The 15442-nt window shown below is 44.2% G+C and overlaps 1 protein-coding gene across 7 annotated transcripts in view; it reads left to right on the top strand.

Annotated features, from left to right (window-relative positions):
• The first annotated feature begins 380 nt into the window (after window positions 1–380).
• LCE5A (late cornified envelope 5A) overlaps window positions 381–15442 on the top strand; it is a 77875-nt gene continuing 62813 nt past the window's right edge. For 4 of the 7 annotated variants that reach the window (XM_028848083.2, XM_077987334.1, XM_077987338.1 and 1 more), the window contains exon 1: window positions 4239–4779. Coding sequence is in view for 1 of the 7 variants with exons in the window: in XM_077987330.1 (XP_077843456.1) it covers window positions 5436–5445 (10 nt within the window). In the remaining 6 variants the exon portion in view is untranslated. Of the gene's footprint in view, window positions 624–4231; window positions 4780–5371; window positions 5446–15442 lie in introns of those variants that run through there. The other 3 variants (XM_077987330.1, XM_077987332.1, XM_077987339.1) reach the window with 3 other exon arrangements.

Below are 15442 nucleotides of genomic sequence, written 5' to 3'. Positions count from 1 at the left end.
GCAAAGTAGGACCAGAGTAGTTGATGAAAATTCCAAAATTGTGACTGCAAATGAACAGAAAAGTTCATTTCAAAAGTTCAAAAAGAACAGACAAGTCTCTGCCACTTCTGTAACAGCTATGGGACAAAGCTATGAATATTTGGGCATATGTTGACAACAGTTGACACAGAATCAGAATCACACAAGAAGCAAATCCAGAGAGGATAACATTTACATGATTTACCAATTCCCCAGTGAGGTGGGATTCATGTCAAACCCATAAGTGCTTTGTAAATTATTTCGAAATCTATTGTGAATACAATTTTTCTTAAGCTAATACTTCTATCAAATAATTTATACAACGCTGTGGGTTCTGTCACTTTTAATTATTTTTGCTGTCAGTTCCTAAGATCTAAATTGAAAGAAGATCATCAGTTTTACTATGGATGAAGTCCTAACTGGGGAAGGATGTGCTCACTGCCTTCTAGATTCGGGTTCCCAGACTTGGCTCACAGGTCAGGTCTCTGCATCTGGCCTGGTGCTTGATCTCCCTGGATGTGCCACACCCATCACTTGTGCTCAGATGGTCTCTCTTTGAACCCATTGCTGCCTCACATGGAAAACCAAACACAGAACACTGCAAGGTAAGGTGAAGTCCCTGAGGTGTGTCATCTGGGGAAGGGCCAGCTCTGCTCTGCCATGAAGGACGCATGTATTTGTTTTGCTCATACTTGGAAATATGTCTTTGTAACTTGGAAGTATGTCTTGTATATATCCAAGCACTAACAAGCCTCAGATTGCTTTTTTCAAAAAAACATAATAATATCTGTCCCCACAAGCTGTAGAGAGGATGTAGGCACTGATAATTACAGGCTAGCTCATCATAGTGAAGGTATATTAAATACATATATTTTTATGTAATATAGGGATTATTCTATATACAATACAAAGTTTATTTTACTTGATTTTTACATAGTGATATGGTTTGGCTGTGTCCCCACCCAAATCTCAACTCGAATTGTATCTCCCAGAATTTGCACGTGTTGTGGGAGGGACCCAGGGAGATGTAACTGAATCACGGGGGCCAGTCTTTCCCATGCTATTCTCATGACAGTGAATAAGTCTCACAAGATCTGATGGGTTTATCAAGGGTTTCTGCTTGCTTCTTCTTCATTTTTCTCTTGCTGCCACCATGTACAAAGTGCCTTTTGACTCCTGCCATGATTCGGAGGCCTCTCCAGTTATGTGGAACTTTTCAGTTATGCCTTTATCAGCAGAGTGAAAATGGACTAATACAGTAAATTGGTATCAGGAGTGGGTTATTGATGAAAAGATATCTGAAAACGTGGAAGTGACTTTGGAACTGGGTGATAGGCAGAGATTGGAGCAGTTTGAAGCGCTCAGAATAAGATAGGAAAATGTGGGAAGGTTCAAAACTTCCTACAGACTTGTTGAATGGCTTTGCCCAAAATGCTGATAGCAATATGGATAATAAAATCCAGACTGAGGTGGTCTCAGATGGAGATGAGGAACTTGTTGGGAACTGGAGCATGGTGACTCTTGCTATGTTTTAGCAAAGAGACTAGTGGCATTTGGCCCATGCCATAGAGATTTGTGGAACTTTGAACTTGAGAGAGATGGCTTAGGGTATCTGGTGGAAGAAATTTTTAAGCCACAAAGCATTCAAGAGGTGACTTGGATACTGTTAAAGGCATTCAGTTTTATAAGGCAAGCAGAGCACAAAAGTTTGGAAAATTTGCAGGCTGACAATGTGATAGAAATGAAAGACCCCTTTTCTGGGGAGAAATTCAAGCTGGCTGTAGAAATTTGCATAAATAGCAACGAGCTTAATGTGAATCCCAAGACCATGGGGAAAATGTCTCCAGGCCATGTCAGAGAACTTCATGGCAGCCCCTCGCATCACAGGCCCAGAAGCTCAGGAGAAAAAGTGGTTTTGTGGGCTGGGCCCAGGGCCCCTGAGCTGTGTGCAGCCTAGGGACTTGGTTCCCTGTGTCCCAGTCACTCCAGCTGTGGCTGAAAGGGGCCAACGTAGAGTTTGGACTCTGGCTTCAGAAGGTAGAAACCTCAAGTCTTGGCAGCTTCCACAAGGTGTTGAGACTGCAGGTGCACAAATATCAAGAATTCAGGTTTGGGAGCCTCTGTCTAGATTTCAGAAGATGTATGGAAACACCTGGATGCCCAGGCAAAAGTTTGCTACAGGGGCAGGGCCCTCATTGAGAACCTCTGCTAGGGCAGTGCAGAAGGGAAATGTGGAGTTGGAGCACCCAAACAGAGTTCCTACTGGGGCACTACCTACTGGAGTTGTGAGAAGAGGGCCACTATCCTCCAGACCCCAACATGGTAGATCCACCAACAGCTTGCACCATGCACTTGGAAAAGCCACAGACACTCAATGCCAGCCTATGAAAGCAGCTGGGAGGGAGGCTGTACCCTGCAACACCACAGGGTCAGAGCTGCCCAAGACCATGGGAACCCAACTCTTGCATCAGTGTGACCTGCATGTGAGACCTGGAGTCAAAGGAGATCATTTTGGAGCTTTAAAATTTGACTGCCCCACTGGATTTCAGACTTGCATGTGCCCTGTAACCCCTTTGTTTTGGCCAATTTGTCCCATTTGGAATGGCTGTATTTACCCAATACCTGTACCTCTATTGTATCTAGGAAGTAACTAGCTTGCTTTTGATTTTATGAGCTCATAGGCGGAAGATACTTGTCTCAGATGAAACTTTGGACTGTGGACTTTTGGGTTAATGCTGAAATGAATTAAGACTTTGGGGGACTATTGGGAAGGCATAATTGGTTTTGAAATGTGTAAACCATAAGATTTGGAGGGGCCAGGGGTGGAATTACATGGTTTGGGTGTGTCCCCACCCAAATCTCAACTCGAATTTTATTTCCCAGAATTCCCATGTGCAGTGGGAGAGAGACCCAGGAGGAGTTAACTGAATCACGGGGGCTTGTCTTTCCTGTGCTATTCTTGTGATAGTGAATAAGTCTCACAAGACCTTGTGGGTTTATCAGGGGTTTCTGCTTTTGCTTCTTCCTCATTTTTCTCTTGCTGCCACCATGTAAGAAGTGCCTTTTGCCTCCCGCCATGATTCTGAGGCCTCCCCAGCCATGTGGAACTTTTCAGGTATGTCTTTATCAGCAGCGTGAAAGTGGACTAACACACGTAGTAAAACAAAACCAGGTTTTTAAAGATTATTATATAGTCTTCAACTTTTCAACATCATTTTTAGTGGTACTAAAGAATTCTACCGAATGGAGGTGCCATTACATATTTAATTATTCCACTTTTTAGTTTCTTAGACGGTTTTTTTTTTTTTTTTTCATTTTATAAAACACACAACATGAGGCCAGGTGCAGTAGCTCACACCTATAATCCCAGCACTTTGGGAGGTGAAGGCAGGCAGATCACTTGAAATCAGAAGTTTGAGACCAGCCTGGTCAACATGGTGAAACCCCTTCTGCACTAAAAATACAAAAATTAGCTAGGCATGGTGGCCCACGCCTGTAATCCCAACTACTTGGGAGGCTGAGACAGGGGACTGTCTAGAACCTGGGAGGTGGAGCTTGCAGTGAGCAGAGATGGTGCCACTGTGTTCCAGCCTGGGTGGCAGAGCAAGAGTTCATCTAACGAACAAACGAACAAACAAACCACACAATATGACTATTCTTAAATATATACATTTAGGCTTAATTTAAATGTTTTCTTTAAATACCTAGAATAAAATTGAGGGATCAAAGAATATTAGTAAGTTTGAGGCTTTTATATACAACAGACCAAATTACTCTTTCAAAAAGTGATTTCAATTTATACTCCAATGAATGCTCAGCCCCTAAAAACTCACCGATATGAGGAACTATAAGCTTTAAAAGCTGCCACTTTAATAGATGGTATCTCAGTGCTGTGATTTAAATCCCTTCCTTGACTGTGAGTAGAACATTTTTTTTTTCAGTGTTTGTTGGCCTTTGTATTTTTTGCCTATTTTCTTTGTCTATTTTTCCTGGAGATGGAAACTTAACTACAGTCTTCCAAACTAAATTATTTTATTTTGGAAATTGCTTTTAAACACATTTTTCTTTAGGCTCTGATCATGATTTCCTTTGTTTTCTGTCATCTCTAGGCCTTACAGTCATAGTGGTCTTTTTATTTTTATTTTTTAAATTTAATTTTATTTATTATTTTTTTTTGAGACGGAGTCTTGCTTTGTCACCCAGGATGGAGTTCAATGGTGGGATCTCGGCTCACTGCAACCTCCACCTCCCAGGTCCAATCGATTCTCCTGCCTCAGCCTTGCGAGTAGTTGGGGCTACAGGCACCCGCCACCAAGCCCAGCTAATTTTTGTATTTTTAGTAGAGATGGGGTTTAACCATGTTGTCCAGGCTGGTCTCAAACTCCTGAGCTCAAGTGATCCTCCCACCTTGGTCTCCCAAAGTGCTGGCATTACAGGTGTAAGCCACTGTGCCTGGCCAGTGGCCTTTTTATAAACTCGCTGACCTAGATGGTGGTACCACTGAGCCAGGCCCCAGCTGCCACAGTGGGCTCTGGGCAGAGGCTGGTGCTGCTTCATCTGGAGGACAAGTTGTTCAGCTACCGGGACAGAGGATATGCTTGAGAAGGAGAAGGGTTTGGGGCTGCTGCCACCTGTCTGATGCCCTATCGTCCAACCTCTGGCCTGGAAGCTGCTCTGGCTATTGGAGGAGCTCTGGATGAAGCAGAGGGCACAGTGCCGGCTGTTGAGGCCAGCTTCTCCTACTCCAGTGTGCCATCTCAGGTGAGTCCCACCATCTCTCTGGGCATTGGGTGCTCATCTGGAAAATTCAGGGGCAGTGGCTCTTTCATAGGCATGTAGTAAGGATGAAATGGAAAAGTGTCTTGTGGATGGTTATGAATTTTAACAAAAGCAAAGTTATTATTTTATTTGTAAAAATTTATGCAGTACATTTGTTACACGTACATAATGGATAGTGAGCAAGTCAGGGTACTTAGAGTATCTCTCACCTGAGTACAATACATTTTTGTTAACTATAGTCACCCTACTCTGCTATTAAATATTGAAAATATTCCTCCTATTTTATTATACGTTTGTACCCTTTAACCCATTTCTCTTCATCTTCCTCCCTATCCCTTCTCACACCCTTCCTAATTTCTGTTACCTTTCTTCTCTCTACCTCCACGTGATCAAATTTTTTAGCTCTGACATATGAATGAGAACACATGATATTTGTCTTTTTGTGCTTGGCTGTTTTGATTAAGATAATGACCTTCAGTTCCATCCACATTGCTGCAAATGACACAATTCCGTTCTTTCTTATGACTGAGTAGTATTTCATTGTGTGTATATACCACGTTTTCTTCATCCATAGATCTGTAGATGGACACAGGTTGATTCCATATATTTGCTCCTGGGAATAGTGCTACAATAAACATATGACTACAGGTATCTTTTTGATTTCTTTTCCTTTGGGTAGATACTCAGTAGTAAAATTGCTGGATTTAATGGTAATTCTATTTTTAGCTCTTTGAGAAATCTCCATGCTGTTTTCCATAGTAGCTGTACTAGCTTTCATTCCCACCAGCAGTGTGTAGGGTTCCTTTTTCTCTACATCGTCACCAACACCTGTTATGTTATGTTTTGTCTTTTTAATAATAGCTTTTCTAATTGGAGTGAGGTGATATCTCATTGTGGTTTTGATTTGCATTTCTCTGACAGTGATGTGGACCATTTTTCATATACCTGCTGGCCATTTGTATGTCTTTTTTTTTTTTTTTTTTTTTTTTAGGAAAGTTATTATTTAGAGCTCTGTCTGTGGTTCTGGCTCTTTAGAGGAAGTGCTGGTTGGTTTGGGGTGGGCAGGTCCAAGTTAGTCATGTTTGGGGAATGTTTGACATGTTTGGGGAGGCTATGCTAAGACCATCATATTAACTTTGACCTCCCCACCCTAATCTCACAATAGTGTACTTCTCTGCATCTCAGTTTCCTCACCCTTAAAGTAAGTATGAAAACTTCCAATGTTATTGGGCTGTGTGAAGATTAAGTGAGTTAATCTACATAAAGCATTGAGATTAGTTTTAGGCACCTTGTAAATGCTTTATATAGATTAACTTGTTTAGTTATTACATAATCCAGTGAGGTAGGTATTATGTTATCCTTACTTTACAAATGAGAAAACTGAGACCAGAGAGGTGAAGGTGCCAGCTCAAGCTTGCACAGCTGTTAAGTGGCTGAGCTAGGCTACACATCCAGACAGTCTGTCTTGAGAGCCCACATGTCTAACCACTCAACTCTTCTGCTGCTATCCTATATTGGGGTGGGAAGCAAAGGCGGATAAGGAAGGAGTAAAGCCTGGCCTTTCCCTGCCAGAAGTTAAGATGACAGTCAGGATCATGCAGAGACTTAGGGTTCATGCTTGTCAGCCCAAACCTGTACAGTCTTATCCAGCCACACCTCTTTCAGGAAATCTTCCCAGATGAGCTCTACCCACGTGAGCAATCCTATTTTCTCCATTCTCTTTGAACTTATGAACCTAGTTTTCTGCCTGTTGCTTTGTAATGATTTGACAATTATTATTCAATTCAATGGGCATTTATCAAATGCCTGGAATATAGGACTGGAATCAAGGGATATGCAGACATAGACAAACCATATTTCCTTTCTGCTGGGCATTTATAACTTTGTCAGGGACACAGACAAAAACATAAGAAAGACACAGGCATAAGAAACACAATTTGAGATCAGTATTGTAAAAGAAATGTGAACAATGTACTACAGAGGCATGGAAAAAATAACTTGTTAATTCAGACTGGGGTGGGTGGTCCTGGGAAGACTTCTCAGATTGTGTATTTCCATCAGGGTCTTGAAGGATGGATAAGCAGTACGGTGGGGAAAACAATCAGAGGAGAGTATGAACAAAGACTCAGCCTGTAAAATATTCCCAGCAAATCTAAGGCAGCACTGTTGTTGATACTATAGCTGCTTTGTTATCATCATTAATAGGAATGAGAACTCTCTATCCTTAAGAATGTGTTTGCATCTCATTTAAATTATTAGTGGGGGCTCTGCATTCTGTGCTCCTGTTCTGTATTTCTCCAGGCAGACACGAGCATGCTCAGAGGTTCCTTCTCCTGCAAGGGACAAACTGCAGAGAGGGTGGCTGTGTTGTCTGGTTACAGTGCTTAGCAGCAGTTCTTGTCTCCTTGGTCTGGCAAGAGCAATCCCTCTAGGCTGAAATGAGAGCAAAGCTGGCATCCTGCCGGTGGCTGATTCTACTCAGGAGTGAGGCAGGAGACAGTGCCTAAACTTTTTAGTAGTGAACCTACCAAAGATGTTCCAGCACCTGGGTCTGAAGAAAGCATCCAGTTGCATTGCTTTGGATCATTCTGAGGTCTTGGGTTTGGCTTCATTTAATAGATACTGTGTCAGCTTGTAGTGAAGGTGAGGAATCAAAATACTAGATCACCTCTGAATAAGCAGGAAACGTTTTCTAGAAAATACTTTTCCATTTTTCCATTTATCCACCCATCAAATATCTGTCTAGCCCCTTCTCAGTGTCAGGTAGTGAGCCTAGTGCTGGGGACCAACCCAAAGATAAAAAAGATGCAGTTCTTTCCCTGAAACTGAATTGTCAAGTGACATATAGTCACAAAATTACAACCTGAGTACTTTAACCAAAAGGTACAGGGAAGGGGCACCCAGCACAGAATTAGGATTAGAAAGTTGACAATTCTTGAACTGAGTCTCAGTGGAGAAAAAGGAGGCAGCAGAAGAAGTAGTTCAGACAGAAGGTGCGGTGAAAGACAAGAGCAGAGGATTCTCAGGAACACTTTTGATGGGGGTGGATACAGAGGAGTGGGGGAGAGAGAGATAGTGTGTATTTGGGGAGAGGTGGAGGTTGCTAAGCTATGTGGCTGGAGAATGTGGGCAGAGTTAGGTCAGGAAGGTTCTTTTGGGCCTTACAACAGTGTTTGGACACTACCCTTAGGGCACCAAAGGGTTTTGAGCATACAAATGAAATGACTTGTTTAGCTTTGCATTTTATGAAGGACACTGCCTGCAGTGAGGGCAATGCAGTGGTGAAGGGGCAGGAACAAATGCAGGGAGAACAGTTAGGAGTCTGTTGCCATTATTCAGGAAACAGAGGATAGAGACTTGGCCTGGACAGGGGAGTTTGACTAGGGATGGGGAGAGATTTGAGAGGTTTTTAAGGGGGTAGAATTGATAAGACATGGCTATGAAGTGGATGTGGGTGTTGTGGAGCAGAGAGGGATCAACAATTACTTTTAATGGTCTGACTTTGGCCACCACTGGGTCCCTGGTGACGCTCTTCACTGAGACAGAAATCAGAGAAGGAACTGGTTGAATCAGGGCTGGTGGCAGAGAGATGAGGTCAGTTTTGGTCATGTTGAGTTAACTGGAGATAGGGCATTGGACTGACTGAGAATGCCAGGTCCTAAGTTAAGGATTTGGAAATCTTCAGTACAGAAGTCCTAGTTAAAAAGTTGAGAGTATTGGGTTTGAGTGAAGTGTATAAAGCAGATCAAGAACATTTTAAAGAGGACTGGAGAAAAACAGGGAAAGAATTGTGTCAAGGAGAGAGCACAAATATGGCCAGAATCAAAGAGACACAGTAAGATGAAGACTGAAAGTTGCTTGGCATTGACCATATAAGAGCACGGACAGTACCAGAGACAGTGGACCTGAGATGGAGCAGGGACCCCTTTTAGGATCCTGTGGGACCCTCCAAGCATGGAAATAAAGAAAAATCTTGAGTTCCTTCAAAGGAAATTCCAGGCACCTCGCTAGCTCTGAGAAATAAATGGGCAACTTCATAAGCAAGAAGGTGATAGTAACCTAAAACAATAGCCAAGGAAGTTAGAGTCACAGGATGTTACATTTCCTACAGAAACCAAAGATATCATCTTAACATATGTCCCTGAGTTATTTTCTAGAAACCTAGATCCCCACCTACAGGATCCACTGGCACATGGACCTCAGATAAGGGGTTGCTGAGGACTGAGCTCAGACCATCCTTCTTTGTCCTAAAGTTCTTCTTCAGGGGCCTAGAGGAAGTCACGCCCATGGACCAGAGCTAGCATGTTTTTCTGCTGTCCCAAACATTTTAAACAAATCTTCTTTCCCTTAACCAATTGCAAATCAGAAAATCTTTGAATCTGCCTATGACCCGTAAGGCCCCTTCACCTCCCTGCTACTCCCACCCGGCTTCAAGTTACCACACCTTTTTAGGTGAAAACAATGTATAACTTCCATGTACTGATTTACAGTTTTGTCTGTAACTTCTGCTTTCCTGAAAATTTCCCCTGCCTTCAAAGACCCTTGATTGCAAGCATCAGAGAGTTCAGGTCTTAAGCATGAGCTACCCACTTCTCCTTGCTTGGCACCCTGCAATAAGTGCCTCACTTTACCCCTGTCTGCACTCCTGATGTCAGTGTTTGGCTTTGCTGTGTTGGGCAGGTGGACCCCAAATTTGCTTCAGTAACAGACCTGAAAGTGCAGGAGAAAGAGAGTCAGAATGCGTAGTCTAACAAGCGAGTGGGAGGTGATGAAGAAAGAGAGAGCAAAGAGAACTTTTCAATAAATTTGGCTAAGATGGTAAGGCCAAAGAGAGAGGATGATGAAAGGAGAGGTAAGTTGGACGAATTACTTTAAAATGGGAAAGGCTTGATCATGCTTGTATGTTGAGGGAAAGGAGTCAGTAGAGAAAGGTAAACATCAGCCTGTATCCCCGGATGCAATAGGATCCCAGCAGGTCCTCTGGGCCACAGGGTTCACAGGGAACTCCAGGCCCTGTCGGCAAAGCTGCCTTCTGGGCTAAAAGGTCACCACCATGCTAAGTCCTCGGCGGCCGCCCAGGCCTCAGCTTCTTTCACCCTCCACCAAAGGCTGTCTCAAGTCTTTTTTCTACAAAGGAAGCCCGAGCGGACTTCAGATCAGCTCAAATCTCCCCTCATCTCCAAGGCTTCGGCCTGTGTTTAGCAACGGGGAGCCTTTCTTGGCGCTCTGCTGCCAGCAGCCATGGAAGAAAAAGCAGTTGTGGAGTGTGGCAGCTGTAAGGGTAGCTGGGGTGGAAGCCTCGAGTCGCTCGGTTCCTATCCCCGCAGAGGGCGGAGTTACTCCAGCAAGATATGGGTCAGGCTGCCACCTAGTGTTCAAGTCAACGTGTAGCAGGAAGGCCTCGCATGCCACTAACTGAGCAGGATATAGGTGACAGAGGGATAACCGAAAGCCTGCAAAGAAGCCAGAATTCAGAGAGAAGGGCACAGTCCTGAACCAGAGAGAGAATGTGTTTCAGGTGGTGAAGACGGACAGCGAAGCTACCGATCAGTCGGTGGCAGAGACCAACAAAACAACCTGCGCACAGGGCTACAGTTACGAGGCATTTTTACCTGTATTGTCTCTCGTGCCATCCCTTGGGTTAATTATTATGGTTTTCCCTGTTTTACAGATGTGTCTTCTCCCTGGAAAGTTCAAAAAACTTGTTCAAGTCAGTAGCCTGTTAGATGGCAGAGCTGGGATTTGAAAAGAGGTCTTCATACTTTGGGAGGTGGGGGTGGGGTGGGAGCACTGAGTTTCACATCAGGAATAACAGGAACAGCTGAAGGCAGAGTAGCCATGACGAGTGGGGCTCTGGGCAGAGCTAAACGATAGGGACCTATGCCCAGTGGACCTTAAGGTACAGGATTAGGCCGGGAGCTAAGAAATAACCACCACTGCCCAGATGTGTGCAGTGCCTGCTGGGCCTCGAGCAGGGTTTGCCAGTGAGACAAGCTCTAGAAAGTCCTGCACAGGAGCCAGGACAGGCACCAGCACCAGATCTTAGGGGGTCTGGGGAGGAAAGTCCACAAGGATGACTGCCAAGATGGCCGGTGACAGGCCCAGTGGCCTGCTGACCAGTGGCTGAAACGGAGAAGGGAAACCAGAGAAATGCACCAGTGAGGGCTCCTGAGAGCAGGAAAGACCAGGGGAATCCAGCCCTGGCATCTCCTGGTAGGAGTACAGAGAGGCAGGAGGAGAGAAAATCCAGTCAGCTCTTTTGTGGAGAGACGCTGGCTTGGAAGGGAGACCAAGGAGCGTCTGGGGATGCCGCCAGTGGGGAATGGGTGGCTAGAATTGACTTCTGTTCAGAGCCCCCAGCTGAGAAACAGCAAATGTGCTTTCTTTTCACCTCCCCGGACTGTGTCAGTAAAGGTATGGGGGCAGCACCTGGGGGCCAGGCAAAGGATCTCTGCACAGAAGGGTGCTAGGTCCCGAGTCCACATGGCAGCCAAGACAGTTGGTCTTCAAATGGTTTAGGCTAAGGACTCTGTGCTTGGTACGGTTTTCTACCTCAGCCCCTTCCTGGTGGCTCTCTTTTGTTTTGCTTTTCTTTTGGTTTTCCAAATAAAGTTTCCTTTGAAAAAAATCACCCCACTCCTATTTTTTTTTGTTTTTTGTTTTTTGTTTTTTTTCTGAACACGAAGGCAGAATCATTTGTTCTCATGCAGAGCAAGATAACTAACCAGACAGAACATCCCGAAGGGCCCAGGCTTAGAGTTTGAGTTGGACAAGGGGTGAGCTGGGGCAGGGAGAGAAAGCAACTAAAGAAGGCTGGCCACATGGGGCCTGTGCTGGTGGCAACGTCACTCCCTTGGCCCTCAGAGACCTCTGCAGTCCCACACCCTCTTCCCGCTCAGTGCACTGGTGACCCTTTGTTTTCCCCGCGTACTCAGGACCTCCTTGCTTTTCCACTCAGATTGCCTTAAAATTTTTCTTAAAAAAAAATCTGGCTATACTAGTAAGAGAAGCTCAGCATGGGAAAGTTAGGAAAGAATATAATGAAGATAACATCAATCACACAGCTTTCTGAATTAATTAAAAATAAACAACCTAATCTCATCTTTGATGACTAGTAGGTTCCTCCCACTTCCCTCCCCAGCCACTAAAGGGTCACTGGTGCTAGGGTGCCTCCCATAAAGTGGGGACTCAGCCCATGCTTGCTGGGTGGCATATTGTTGACTGGTACTCTGTGAGCTCCAAGTTTCCTGTAAACATTAGAAAATACAGCATGGGTTTTGGGTGGCAGCTACTCTGGGGCATACTGGCTGGGGAGCTGGCTGAATTCCACAGGCTGGTTTCTCTTAAGTTAACTGGTGGCTTCCTGCCATGACAACAAGCTCAGCCCTGTGGGAAGTGGGTTTGGATGGTGCTTCTGGATCACCTCAGCGTGAGTCAATCCTGGGAGGGGTTGGTCTGTCAGCAGTCAGATATTGAGTACCTACTGTGTGCCAGGCACTGGGGATGTAAAGATGGAGGTCCCTGGAGACAGGCTCCACAAACTAACTGGAATTTAATCTGGAGTTAGATACAAAACACTGGGAGGGCAAAGGGGAGGTGTCTGGGAGTGGATCAGCCTCCAGGAAGGCTTCATAGAAGAGGTGACCTGAGAGGTGGGCCTTGAAAGGTGAGTATGGTATAGTAGTAGGTTGTGGGGCTTCAGGGGTAGGTGAGATGAGAAGAATCTATTCTAGGAAAAATGAATAAATACAGCGATCTGGAGTTATGATGGTTTAAAGTGTGTCCTGGAAACAATCAGCAGGACCTTCTGTGGCTCACATTTTCAAATCTGTGCCACACTGTGCAAGAGAGTGGCTGCTGTCCCAGAGACCCCGTGTAAGCTGCCAGCTACCCCTGAGCTGTGGTGGACCCTTTCCTTGCTCCTCCATGTGTCTCTTGGGCTTATCTAGCAGGGGACAGGCATGTCTGTGTCTGCTGTCCAGGCCCAGTTCCAATGCCCTTTCCCTGAAGCCTTTGGGATTCTCTCTAGGCAGATGTGGGTGCTTTCATCTCACCCTGTTCTTGTTGCATTTATGGCCCTGTCCACACTGATGATAACTGTTTTCTTCACTAGGTCTACGTGTTCCTCACAGGCAGGAAATGTACTTGGTTTGTTCTAGCATCTAGATTCTCAGCATCTGGTACTGGACCTCATGTAGAGCAAGCAATTAAGTGTTTGTTAATTCTTAAATTTGCTCTAGGGACACATCCCCATCTCTCTGCAGATGCAGGCTCAGTTTTCCCATCTACACCCATTTTAGGGATGAAAGGAGGACTCTAAACAGTGATGGTCTGATGCGAGATAAGAACGTCCAGGGTAGATTGTCCTCATCAACCCCAATTAAAACTTGATTGAGAAGGTCACAATCCAGTCTTCTGTAATGACAGCCCATTATTTAATTGACTGAAGCAGGTTTTATCTGGCAACTTGACAAGTACATACTGCACGGCCTCTCCCACTCCACCTACAGGGCTAACATGTGACAGATTTAGGTGGTAAATGCTTGAAATGCCTTGAAGATTTTGCTCCAGCCAGCAACCTTGCTGTGACAAGGGCGGGTCCTGATGACAAATAGTGGCCTGATTACTGGACCCATTGTTCCCAAAATGGGCCTTAGGAGGCTGCCCAGTGGCTGAAATAGCTGCTGAACTGCCCACCATGGACTGGGAGATGAGAAGCACGTCTCCTGGGTTCATGTCCTGTTACATCATTGACCCCATTTAGTAACCTTGACCTTGGCTTTTCAGATGAGTAGCCAATTGAAGATGAGAAACATCAAAAAAAATCTCTAATTCTTATAAGGGAATTTTGTGGTGACGACCTTCCAAGGAAGGGTGGTTGGATGGATAAACAGAGGGATGTGATTGGTGGATGGGCAGGCAGTGAAACATCAAATAATGGACATATGGATGGTAGAATAAATGCATGAATAGATGGAAAGCCAACCTGTGCTGGCTTGTGTCCTAGAGACATAAAGTGTGCCCTCTGAGGACAGTGTGGGTGGGGGCTGCTGGGGGCTTCTACTGCAGTAGTGCCTTTGTTTCTAATTTCTGAGTGCAGTTTCTGAAGATTTGCTATGTGTAGTTGAAAAGCTATGTGCAAAGCATAACTCTTCCATATATTTTTCAAAAAACAGCAATGAAGTTAATGCAACTGATGCCTCCTCGAAGTCTTGCTACCTGCCAAGACTTTCAAACATGAAAATATCTTTATTTTTTCCTTTCAAAATTGATGGGTAGGCCATATGGGAGAGAGGGAAATACCGACAAAGAGGGCACCTCAAGAAAAGTACTCCTATAAACAAAAGGTGACAAACAATGAAACAACACACAAACAGTTGGACAGATAGAGAGCAAAGGAGCACCACAAGCCCATGGTTCTAGAGCAACTATTGACTTTGGTGTGTGGCTGTGCTCATGCATATGGAACTTACACAGCTGCAATCAGCATCTGCAGACCTACACCCAGTAACCTACTTTCTCTACCTAATATGATATAATGAACATTTTTCTATGTTGCTACATAGTCTTTATAATTACTTTAAATGACTGTATAATATTCCATTCATTATACCAATGTTGAATATTTAGGTTGCTTGTAGTTTTTCCTTTGCTCATTTTTATGAATCAACAAATGTAAAGTATTTCACCCACTGCCTTCAAAATATATATACTTGGTCGGCACTTTATTTCCTTCCCATTCTGCCCCTTTATATAAATAAAATATATGAAAAATTCATATATGAGCTTTTCTTTAGGGTTAATGTATTAAGATAAATATTGAGTTCAAGATTTAAATAATTGTATGGCTTTTCACACATACTGATGTCATGTTACTTCTATTAATAACAATGATGATAATATAAGTAGCGCACATTTACATATATTATCTCATAAAGTTCTTCCAGCATCTCTAAGAAGTAGCTAGTACCTCATTTTAGATGAGAAATCAGGGGCCCACAAGTCTGCATAATTTGTCCAGGGTTTATATGTATTGTGTCTCTTCCTTATTTACGGGGTCTGGCACAGTGTGGGGTATATAGAATCACTGCAATAAACATTTGCTGAATGAAGTCTGTAAGCAGGGGTTCCATGCTTCAAATCCAATCCAGATTTGTTTCACTTCAAAACATGTGCTTTTCCCCTTAAACGTTGCCAACTGACTATTGACATTCATTTGGTGGGCGTAGAGATGCAAGTGTTGCCACACCTTTTAATTAAGGACTCAGACCTACTGGTGCATCCACTCAGGCTCAGGGCAAACAAAGGGGAGCTAGGGTGCTGTGGGTGGGAGTTGAGGACCTAAGATATAGTCACCTTAGAATTGTACCTGCTTGACTTTTTCCATAATCCACCCATGTGGAGCTACTATGTAATTCTAAGACCAATGGCCTAAGAGAGTGGTCCTAAGTGCTTAGTGACCACATTCAATTCAGAGGTTTTGCTGTTGTTTTGTAGCTTTGTGATCAGATGCCCTGATTATGCATTTACAGAAACACCGTCCTCATTGGAATAAGTCTCTAACAGCCAACTCTGTGAGCTGAGGAGGCACAGTAGCCTCCTGGACTGAGATGCCTTCAGCGATGTCCTTCCTATTTTCAGAGGA

Source organism: Macaca mulatta, chromosome 1 (genome assembly GCF_049350105.2).
Source record: "Macaca mulatta isolate MMU2019108-1 chromosome 1, T2T-MMU8v2.0, whole genome shotgun sequence".
NCBI classification, from domain to species: domain Eukaryota; kingdom Metazoa; phylum Chordata; class Mammalia; order Primates; family Cercopithecidae; genus Macaca; species Macaca mulatta.
This window is presented reverse-complemented; position numbering and strand designations above follow the sequence as displayed.